This window comes from Narcine bancroftii, chromosome 2 (assembly GCF_036971445.1).
Source record: "Narcine bancroftii isolate sNarBan1 chromosome 2, sNarBan1.hap1, whole genome shotgun sequence".
In the NCBI taxonomy this organism is placed as follows: domain Eukaryota; kingdom Metazoa; phylum Chordata; class Chondrichthyes; order Torpediniformes; family Narcinidae; genus Narcine; species Narcine bancroftii.
Window position 1 is genome coordinate 51,843,611 of NC_091470.1, and position 12,063 is coordinate 51,855,673.

At 40.1% G+C, this 12,063-nt stretch overlaps 1 protein-coding gene across 8 annotated transcripts in view; it reads left to right on the forward strand.

The window, feature by feature from the left end:
• The window catches only part of LOC138753536 (uncharacterized), a 107,644-nt gene that overhangs the window by 10,227 nt on the left and 85,354 nt on the right, over window positions 1-12,063 (forward strand). For 6 of the 8 annotated variants that reach the window (XR_011351230.1, XM_069916674.1, XM_069916670.1 and 3 more), the window contains exons 2-4: window positions 6,268-6,354; window positions 6,967-7,075; window positions 7,461-7,678. Coding sequence is in view for 7 of the 8 variants with exons in the window: in XM_069916674.1 (XP_069772775.1) it covers window positions 6,301-6,354; window positions 6,967-7,075; window positions 7,461-7,678 (381 nt within the window). In the remaining variant the exon portion in view is untranslated. Of the gene's footprint in view, window positions 1-5,086; window positions 5,113-6,267; window positions 6,355-6,966; window positions 7,076-7,460; window positions 7,679-12,063 lie in introns of all 8 variants that reach the window. The other 2 variants (XM_069916671.1, XM_069916672.1) reach the window with 2 other exon arrangements.

A 12,063-nucleotide genomic window follows, 5' to 3' on the forward strand; every position in this document is an offset into this window, starting at 1 on the left:
AAACTTAAATTAAAAATTAACTCGGGTGAGTTGAAGTGGGAGCAGCGGATGCTGTAGATGTACTCTCTTACCAATGAAATCCATGTAAGGTTTTCAAATCTTATAAAATTTTTCTGGTTGATTCTGTAACTTAAATGTTATTTTCTCTAATGGTATACAATTTTGTAATTCCATTTGCCATCTATTCAACCCCACATTATTGTCTAATTTCCATGCTACCGCCATACATTATTTTGGTACTGCTATTGCTCCATTTAAAAACACTTCCTCTGATAAATATCTAACTTGATATCATGAATATCACTTGACAATAATATTTTTGTGTCTTTCGGAACTTGTATCTTCATAATTTCTCTCAATAAAATACTCAAATTGTCCCAAATTTTTCAACATTTTCATATTGCCAAACTGCATGTAAAAAGGTTCCTATCTCTCTATTACATCTAAAACATTGATCAAGTCCATGTAATTTAAGTGGAGTACAATATTGATGTAAATAATTAAATTGTACCATTTGATATCTGCCATTATTTGTGTGAGTTACACTTTCATGACATAATTTTGACCCTACTTCTTCTAGGATTTGTATATTTAAATCTCTTTCCCATCTCAATTTAGATTTAAATAGATCTTTTTCTTCATAGTATCTTGCAATTTTATATACATATTAGTAATAAATCTTTTAATAAACATGTCAGTTATTAAATATTCAAATTGACTTTGTTCAGGTAATCTAAAATTCAATCCAAACTTTCTTTTTAAATATGATTTAAGTTGATAATAAGAAAAAATAGTATTATTTGATATATTTGTCTTTCTTGTCAAAAGTTTTTAAAAAAAAAAACCCCAAAATCATTCCTTTATCCTTTTTTATTCCACAGTTATGCCAAATATCAAAAAATAAATTGTCAATTGTAAAAGGAGTTAAGGATTTTGTTTTAATCACATTTTGGCTATTTGGTAATTCTTCATTCCTCTTTCTACATGGATTCCATTCCATACTTTAAGTATATGTTTCAAAATTAGTAAAGCTATTTGCCCTTTCAACAGTCACAATGCCATTTATACAAAATAAGTTTGGAATTATTTTCTCCCATTTTACTCATTTCAATTTGTACCCATGCTGTCTTTTCACCAGTCTGATATCAGGAAGACAAGAATCTAAGTTGAGGTGTTTTATAATAATTTTTAAAATTAGGCATTCATAGTCCCCCTGATCATATTTCCATGTTAAATTTTCCAATGCCATCCTAGGCATTTTGTCTTACCAAATAAATTTTCTTAAATTTTTATTTAAATCTTAAAAAATGTAATTGGTAGAGAAATTGGTAATGATTGGAATAGGTATTGTATTCTAGGAAAAATATTCATCTTCACACAATTTATCCTTCCTGTTAAAGAAATTGGTAAATCCTTTCATCTTATTGACTTCTTTAATTTTCTTCAATAAAGGTATATAATTTAATTTAAATAAATTATTCAAATTCTTATCAATATTAATTCCTAAATATGTAAATAACTGCCTCCTTCTGCCATTTAAATGTTGTCATTTTCTTAATTTGAGTATAATCAGTCTTGATCATTGGCATCACTTCACTTTTATCAATATTTACTTTATAACCTGATATTAACCCATACTCTGCCAATCGTACATTTTTAAAAATGAAACTTCAGGTTTTGTAAGATATATTACATCATCTGCAAAAAAACCTAATTTTATGTTCTTTATCTTTTATCTTAAAGCCCTTAATCTCATTATCTCTTCTTAACACCTCTAAAGTTATTGATTCCTATATTTATAGGACTGCTAGATCAAATGAACAACTCCTGTGATTTACTGGAGTTGTTTAAAACAGCGTTAATAACCGTCATTCCAAAAAAAGGAAGTATCCTTTGCTTCCATCTTCATATAGACCAATATCATTATTGAATACAGATGATAAAATTAATACTAATAGATTAGCTAAATGTTTACCTAAATTGATAAATATGGACCAAGCAGGTTTCATCAAGAATAGATCAGCTGATAATATTGTTAATTTTTAAAATTTATTAAATGTAGCTCAAAAAAGAAAAATACCATCAGTATTTTGGATTTAGATGCAGAAAAAACATTTGATAGATTAGAATGGGACTATTTATTTAAAGTATTGAAAGTTTTTGGAATTCCAATAAATTTTATAAATTGGATAAAGGCATTATATAATCGGCCAAAGGCTAAAGTAGTTACAAATGAACAAATATCAAAACCTCTCTTATAGGAAAGATCATCTAAATAAGGTTGTCCATTATCACTTTTTTATTTGCTTTATTTTGTTTCATTTGTGAAGTGTTCATAGCATCGAACTATATACTTTAAATTACTGCTCAAGGTATTGATAATTTAAAAAAAACGCCCCTGAGTCTTTTATTTTTTCCTGTTCTTCATTGTGGGTGCCTTTCTCTCTTCATCTCTGCACACATTACTCAACACCATTTTTTGACTGACTTTTCAGTCGAGACAATTTAGGTGTTTAGGTAGAACGTGGCACTGCTCCTTCTGCCTGCATGCAGACACAGCTTATAAAGAGACGCTCCGGAGATCAGGTGGTCACAGGAGGCTGAAGAATGGTTACAGGATTGCCTTGAGCCAGTGGATTGCATGGTGTTCAAGACCTCAGCTGAAGATCTGAATGATTACACCAGGGCTGTTTCAGACTTTATCAAAACAGCTGCATCCCCAACAAATCGTTCAGAGTTTTCCCCAGAAGCCCTGGATACACAATGAAATCCAGAAGCTGTGAGCCAGATCACAGGCATTTTAAGTCCGGAGATCTAGTACACTGCACAAGCAGCAGGTACAACCTATGGAAAGCTATCTCCTGGGTGAAATGGAGAATCCAGGCGAGAATGGAAACAACAAAGGGCACCCAACAGCTGTGGCAGGGCCTAAATGACATGATCTGCTGTAAGACCAAATCCAGTGCCATAGGAGATAGCTATGCTTCACTTTCAGATGAATTCGATGCCCAATTTGACTACCAGAGCAAGGAACAACTACCCCTTATCCCCTAATGATCCTCATTCGTCATTATCTGAAGATGATGTGAAGGCTGAGTTTAGGAGAGTGAATCCAAGGTAAGTATGCAGCCAAGAACTGGAAATCTGTGCTGACCAACTGACCAATGTATTCATGGATAACATCAACATCTCACTCTGACAGGGTGTGGTATCCACCTGATTTGAACCAGTGCCCAAGAAGAGTGCAGTAACCTGCCTAAATGACTACTGATAAGTAGCACTCACATCCACAGTTTTGAAGTATATCAGTTCCTGTCTGAGTAGCGACATGGATTTGTTCCAATTCATCTGCCGCAGATGCCATCTCACAGGCTCTACACTAAGTCTTGGAACACCTGGACAGCAAAGATGCATACATCAGGATGCTCTTTATTGACCACAGTTCAGCATTCAACACCATCATCCTCTCAAAACTAATTACCAAACTCCAAGACTTGGGCCTTAACACCCACTGTGTAATTGGATTCTGGAAGTCCTTGCCTCTCCAAATCAGTGTGGATTGGCAAGAACATCTCCTCCACAATCTTCATCAGCACTGAGCACTACAGGGCCACTTAGTCACTCCCTTTTTCTACTTAATTAAGACCTATGACTGTGGCTCGGTATGAAAACAACATCATTACAAATTTGCTGATGAGATCACAGTAGTGGGATGTATGAAAAGGGGCAATGAGTCAGCAAGGGAGGTTGAAAGTTTAGCTGTATAGTAATAATGTCTCACTGAATGTCACTGAAACCAAAGAGCTGATTGTAGACTTTATGAAGGGGAAACCAAAGTTGTATGATCCAGTGATCTTTGGGGGATCAGAGGTGGAGGGTGAGCTGTTATGGACCTTTTGATCTGTGGACTGTCATTATAAAGGATGTATTTCTGCAAAGAACTCTGTGCAGCTTGTGGGGGAGCTGAGTGCTGACTCACTAATCACTTGTAACTTTTGAGAACAAAGGGAGAATCCAGCTTGAAGCAGACAGCGGCAGCTGGAGCGCAGAATGGCATTTGGAATGGTAGATGGAGCAGCAGAAGGCAGCTGGAGAGCTGTGTGAAATGCACGTCTCATAAATGAGGTTTTGTAAGTTTACGGCAAGGTGACATCAGCCCTTTCTCTCTCCAACGTTCAATACGGTGTCCTTTGTTGTCAGTTAAAGAACTGAACTTGGACATTGAACTTTGAGATTGAATTCTGTGGACTTTTTTTTGGACTGACCTACTTGACTGACTGACCTGGGGTTTTGGGAGACTTTTCCTCTTTGAAAATTGGGCACAGATTGTAATGGTCTGGGTTTTTCACATGCCCACTGTTTATAAATATATGATATCTGTATATTTGTTATAATTGGGTTAATTATGTTAAGACATTATATTGTTAATAAATATAGATTTAAAATTTAATCCTTTTCAATTGCGTCTTCTGTTGGTGGTTTGAGACTTAGAGCAAATTTATATTCCTGGGCATCACTATCTTTGAGGGCCTTTCCTGGGACCAACAATAATGTCATCTTGAAGAAGTACATCAGTACCTCTACTTCCTCAGGTGTTGGTGGAGGTTATGTATGACATCAGAATCCTTGGGAAATTCTACAGATGTGTCGTGAAAAATGTACAGACTAGCTGCATTACAGCTAGTATGAGGCACTAGTGTACCTGAGCCACTAGTACTCTAGTGTATCTGATGCACCCCAGGCATCATAGGCAAAACTCTCCCCACCATGGAGAGCATCTACTGGGAAAGCTGCCATTGGAGAGTAGCATCAACGATACACACCACCCAAGCTCTATTCTTGCTGATGCCATCAGAAAAGAGGTAAAGGTGCCACAAGACTTGTACCATTAGATTCAGGAACAGCTGCTATCCCTCCACCATCAGACTCCTAAACAACAGACTCAGAGACTCATTTTAAGGGCTCATTATTATTTCTGAACTTTATTTTTATTGTATTGCACAGTCAGTTTGTTTACATTTCTATCTAATGTAAATGTATATTTTTTCTGAGTACAGTTTACAGTTAGAAATTGTCTTGCCCGCAGGAAAAAGAATCTCGGGGTGATGCCACGTATGTACTCTGACAATAACATCGAGCTGCACTAATTATCGATAGATACAAGTTTTATTGCTATTGTTACATCAGATATTGTTCATTTGTTTTTTTTCTAACTTGATTGCTGATGAACAAACCATCTCACATACAAGTTTAATGAAAAATATACATGTACTTAATATTTTCTAATAATGACAATGTTTTGTGATTTCAATATCAGTTTGGAATTGCAAAATAAAATTGAAGGCTCAATTTAGTATAAAGCCATCCCTCTGAACAGACCATAAGTTGTTTGCATTCTTTCAAATTGTCAAAATGTTGTTATTTAACTTCTCTGTGATCAAGATTCCTTTATTATCCTGTAATAAAACAAGTGTGTAACATTACACAAAATTGACTTTAGTCTGCTATAAAGCAGACAGATTCGCCATCAGCAGAAATTGCGCGGTGCTCCTTAGTCAGGAAAAAAATAAATCCCCCCCCCTCCCCCCCATCCCCAGAGTCACTGAGAATCCATTAATTTGTCTCCAGCACCTCCCACAGTCCCTGCCACCACACAGATTCCTGTTCAAGTCGGCAGCTCCAGATCTAAACTTCCAACAAAATTAGGAAGCCTTCAGCACCCGAGGTACCCTCTCGCATCCCTGCTCCAATTTTCAGTCTCCCTGCAGCCAGTTTGAGCCAATATCCAGCAGCCTGCAGGCTGGTGTGAATCCTTTGACCGCAGTTATGCATGGGTTTCTCCAACAGTTCAGCGCCTATGTATTCTTCAGCTGCAGAGCCCCTCACTGGTCCGTTTCTGTGGTCACCACTCTGCTTCTTTTCAAATAGGAGTTGGTCTCCCCATTTTCTGGGGCCCTGTGCCAGACTGCTGCTTCCCTGGAGTCTGCAACCCTTTGAGGCTGCTGCTGAACACAGGCGCCACCATATTGGGCTCAGACCCTGCAGTGGAAGGATCTTAAAATCAACCACCGTCAGCTCCTTTAACAGGCTTTCGGAGATCAGGAGGGGTGGTAGAACCCTGCGGAGGAGTGATGCATCTCCTCGCTCACTTTAGGTGCAGACCAGCAGCACCATCATTTTTTTACCATGTGATCTCAAACAAAAAGTGAACAATATTTTTAAAATGTGTAATTATGTAGCATTGACAATTCCAAATCCATTTCATAGGAGCTGCCCAGAAAGGTTAAATGTCTGTGAGGAATGGATAAAGCATTGGTGGATGAAGTACCTACATATAATCATTGGACCTCCAGAGTAAGTCAATTTCCATGCAGTATTGCAGTTTATTTGTGTTTCACGTTCTTACCTCCCTCTCCTATTTTATTTATTGTGTCATTGTGAATCATGGTATTGTAGCTCCCCCATTCCATTTCAGAAAAAACTACCATAATATAAAAATATTCAATATTAGCTTTTACAAATTAAAGTAATTCTAAAGAAATTGAATTCTAAGGTTTTGCTATAATAAACTATTCAAGGAGAGAAAAGTACAATGATATAATTGCTTAATACAAGATTTGGGTATCACAGTACTGGAGACCCAGTTTCATTCCTTACCTTGGGTGCTGTCTGTACGAAGATAGTATGCTTTTTCTGTGACTGTGTGGGTTTTCTCGGTTAATTGGCCACTTTACATTGTCCCTTGTGTGTAGGTGAGTGTTGAATCTGGGAAGTTATTGAAGAGAATGTGGAATGATTTTTAAAAAAATGACATTAATGTCAGATTAGTGTAAAATGTGTGCTTGATGGTGCAGACTAATGGGTGAAGGGCCTGTTTCTGTGATGTGCATCTTTGTGAAGGTCTCAATTATTCTTGCAGAATATCGTACATAGTTTTTTAAAAATTGTATTGCTTTGTTTTTCAAGAATTATGTTATCCATAAGAGGTGGTCACTGAATGATACCAAAACATCATCAGTCCAACAGGATTTGAGTAACTCAGTCTATCGACTGCATTCTGAAGAAATAAAATCAGGTATGTGCTATTTACATCACTGTTTTGTAAGATCTTCTTAAATAACAGTTTACAAAGCAAAATAAATTTGTAGGTTTATATTATCATAAAGAGTGTGAACTCAATGATTGGATGAGGGAGTGAAACAGTTCTCAGTCTTTCAACTGTAAGGATTTTTACAAAACTAGTCTTTCCATTGAATTTTCCTGATCAGGTGGATGAATAGTACTGTGTGTAGAGTTACATGAATGAGGCCATTTCAGTGATCAGTGCTGCATATGGAGTCCTACAAACTGGTAACTACAATGAATGAACAATGATTATTGGGGGAAAGAGGAATATATCTGAGATAATGTATCATGAGAGCACAGGCATTTTCCAATATATTCTTCTTCACTCCCTCTAGTAGGTTCACAAGCTGTCAAGAGAATCTCTCATCTTGGATCTATTGTGAGCAAAAGGAGGGCATTTTTTGAATCTGCTATGAAGTTACCAGTGCCATTTACACAGGAGCAAGTGAAGTGTAGCAGAGACCCATCTACACTGAAAGCCTGCAACCCAAATACAGCTGGCACCTGTCATCTTTTGAAGGATGGTGGAAATGAAGAAATCATGACAAATAAGGTAAATTTACTGAGCAAACAGGGTTGTTGTGTTACCGAAGGAGGAGAGTGAAGTGGGAGCTGCTCCCTCATGTCAGAGGGGAAGGTAGAAAAAGGAATTTGTTTGGTCACTGACTCTTATGTCTGGTTTCTCTGTCTTGGCTGGCAAATGTGACCACTCTTACCACGAATATCTGCAAGCAGGCAGTACAAGGTCATCCATCAGGTGCTAGAGCTCTCTCTTGGCTTGCGCATCACGCATCTTGGGGCTCCTTAAGCACAGAGCCCAGGTGCCTGTCGCTGTGTTATCCCATATTGAGGCAGGGGGCTGTCTGGCAGGCATACATCCAGGGTGTACCCGATGTGCCCCATTTTTCTGGGCTGTCATTTGACACCAGGATGCCGTTCTAGCTTGCACTCTTTTCAAATGGGTGCCGCAAGTGCATGTGTTGGATCCCTGTAACGATAGCCAGGAGGAGTCAGGACTGAACGTTAGCCAATTTAGTGTTTTTAAATAAAACTCTCAAAGCCTCCACCCCATGAGGTGTTTTTCTATTAATGGGAGTTCTGGGGCAATGATTTCATTGTTAAATGAAACAAAATATATACATTTCTTAGGATGGTTTGATCAATGACACCATACTTATAAACTGTAACTTTGAATCTACAAATTGTAACAATGAATCTATAACTTGTAACTTTAATTCCCTGACACTACTTTTTTTTGATTATTTATAATTTTTCTATCAAACTCCAAATAATTGTCAATATCATTAATACCATTATCAACAATATCAATCATTTCATATTTGTTAATTCCATACCATCTTTGGAGTTTGTTTCTTTTTATCCCCTTCCACCCCCAACATTGAACATTTACATTCAACTAATTATACTTGCACACAACAACTAACACACTTACAACAAAAGTATGAGATTCATATTTGGGGATTTATGGGTTTGTCACGTGACAGCATTCAGTGCATAGACTGAATTCCCTGACACTATTTCTAACTATCATTACTACAGCTCAGAGAGATTGAAAAAGAGAGAAAAAGCACAAAAGGTCCATTACAAAGATTGTGCTCATAATGCGAATCACAGTAGGTGCAATCGAATGGCCATTGCTGAGGTTTAGGTTACCACGGCAACACCTGTTGCCCGTCTTGCTAAGGACATTCTGCTCAAATAAGTGGTTCTTGATGGTTGCTTCAACAAGCTGGTGTAGTGATCAGCGGTGTTGATGGCTGAAATCAGTGATTCATCACTGAAGTCTGTTGAGATGATCATTTCGTAGATCCTCGTGTTGAGAAGAAGAATAGCTTGAAGGGTAGTCTTCTTCTGTTTGGGGGGGAGGAGGAGGGGGATGTGGGAGAGCTCAAAAGATAGATCAGTCAGGTGCCACCTCCAGTGGAGGAAGACTACTAGAGGAGAGGCTGTTCCAGATCAGATTGTGCAGTGCGTGGGAAGCTCCAGCCCCCACGGGGCTTCCATCCCCTGCAAAGCCCTCTCCAGAGAGCACACATCTCCATAAGTCACCAGCAGGGTGACATCCCCTTAGCCCTGAAGCCTCGAGCAGGAGCTCTCTGCTCTGTTCCCTCCAGGAGGGTAATGGCTTCCCAATGAGAGAGAAGGGAATTGGGAACCCCCTCGTCTCCCAACTGAAACAGTTGCATGGCTAAATGTTCACCTGGCTGCTGGTGGTATCGGTCCCCTTGCCTGGTTAGCCCCTTACCAGAGTACTCCTGGGGCTCCAATATCTGACAATGACTAGCTACATGCCCACCTGACATCCACCCGCCCCCCCCCCCACCTTTTCGGCCACCTCCCTGTTTCAGAGAGTCAGTGGGGTGCCTTTGGGGCATACCTGGGACTGCGTGGTCACAGGTAAAGTCTCGGGCATGCAGGGAGGAGGTAGTGTGGTACCAGGAGTGGGGTATGGAATGTGCTTCCACCAGTAGCCCAAAAGGCTAACAAACTTTATTTCAGCCTAGTTGGTGGGCACTGCTACAGTGAGGATTTTATTTTTTGCCGTCTCCAGGATGTCCCTCTGTCCAGAGTGCCATTGGATTCCCAATAAGAGGACCATCTGGCTGGGATCCTGTACCTTCTCTGGGTTGATAACCCAACCACTGTCGTGGAGCCCAGAGGTGAGGGAGTCCAGTGCTTGTACCACTGTCTCCTCCATGGGTCCATGAATGAGGATATCATCAGTGTCGTGGCTTACATCGATGTCGGGGGAAGGCAATATTTTTAAAATCGTAGGCTATTAACCCATTGCATAGGGTGGGACTGTGGACATATCCTTGGGGTAGGCGGAGAAAGATGTATTGTGTGCCACCCCAGGTGAAGGCGAACTGATCTTGAGAGTCGGGGATTAAAGAGATGGAAAAGAAGGCATTGACGAGGTCAACCATGGCATAATCGGACTCTGCCTCCGCAAAGTCATCATTGTCCAACCACGCATTCCCATCCCCCGACCATGCGGAACGATAGTCCTGACCCCTCCCCCCCCGCCACCCCCGATCAATGGGCTGTCTAAAGCTGCCACACTTTGGTCAGCTTGCAGGCAGCCTCATTTTATTTTGCTTCCATGTGGCTGGTGCATGCTCTAGCAGCTTCCAGTACATCCTATGTGGACCTGCACTCGAAGGTCATGGATTCCATTTGCTCAATGTTCTGAGCACACTGCTGGCTTAATTTCGACGTCATATTCCACTGGTACCTCAGTAGGTGCACTAGTAGCCATAGACCTTGTCCACTACCCTCCCTGATCTCAGGAAACCCTAATTCTTCCAGAAGGGAGACCACGTGGTGTCCTATCTTCTGCCTGCGGGGGCCCAAACTATTGATAATCCACTGATCTGGTGTGATTTGTCAGCCATGCCATCAAATGGCTGAACCCCTGTTGTCATCAGTGCACCCAGCGATTTAAACTCCAACCCTGGGGTCCCTTTCCTACTTGTGGGTCACCTCCTGCTATCCCTGTTTGTGAGCAGGTACACAATAAACCATGCACCCAACAGGACCCCCACACATACAGTTATCAATATAATCTCCCACACAGTTAAAACAATGTTCTACTCCCACATGGTTAAAACTCCATCTGTCCAGTCGTAACTCTTTTGACCCTGCTCGCAGCGCTAATTGTTGTGTTGAGAAAGAATATCGGGTTAGGTGGGTTCTCAGAGAGGTGAGTCTGGACACAAGGATTTGCAACCACACAACAGTTTATAGAAGAGCATGGAAAAATTGTCACAGGAATAAAATGTGTACAATTTATAAATGAGAGTGGGAAAATGATAAACTGTACACAATTACTAATTCACACAGGCGATTAGACTATAAGCAGGGGTTCTACACACACTCCCAGATCCCTGATCGTCTAGATGCAGCTCTAGCACACACCATATGCAGGGTTATAAACCCCCTCCCGGACCCCTGATCATCGGGAGGTGCAGCTCTACTGCATGTATTGATCTATAGTAATACTATGGCTCAGCTTCAGTGGAGTGTGCTCCTTACCCGTGACCCTTCGAAGCAATGTCCACAGTAGCGACCTGGCATCAAGTGGCATCCAAGGCTCAGACCATGAGGCAGAGAGAGCAAAATGTGTTCTGTGCTGGTGGTAAATACAGTACTAATCTGTGTGTCTAGCCAATAGTGATGCTGATTGATTTAAATTAGCCAATGGCAAGGTGTGCACTAATTAATGGCTGAAGTCCAACCTTGACTGACAGGTGATGTGACTTCTGAATAAGTTCCAGATGGGGAGAACATGTGACCACCCACAATACACACATTCCAGACAGAAAGGGAGGCCACTCCTCCTCCACATACAACAATGTCATATTTTGAAGGGTGGTGGAAATTATTAAATCATGACAAATAAGGAAATATTTTCTGTGTGTTGAGGCCAGTTAGGCAAAAAATATTTGTTTCTATTATTTTTACAGGTTTGCTGCTGGAAGTACAGAAACATGATTCTTCTTATTTGTGTTGCTATGTAATTCAAGTGTCCTTTATTTGTTCCTTAGGATTGAAATGTATGCTAATTAAATTTTTCAGCTTTGGAGAGCTGATAGCATGTCCTTGATGCTGTGCTCTTTGTGTGTGTGTGTGTGTGTGTGTGTGTGTGTGTGTGTGTGTGTGTGTGTGTGTGTGTGTGTGTGTGTGTGTGTGTGTGTGTGTGTGTGAGCGAATGCAACTGTAACTTCTGATTGAGAATATTTTTTTGGCCTGATTAAACTGGGGAGAAGCAGTGCCCTGGGGGAAACTATATACTACTCCAAAAGTGTGCAGTTCATTGTGGACATGGTCAGTCATTGAGTCGTATGGTACAGGAAAGGAACAGGGCCACTCTTAGAATTGTAAATACAGAAACGGGACAAGTCCAGAAAATAGAGT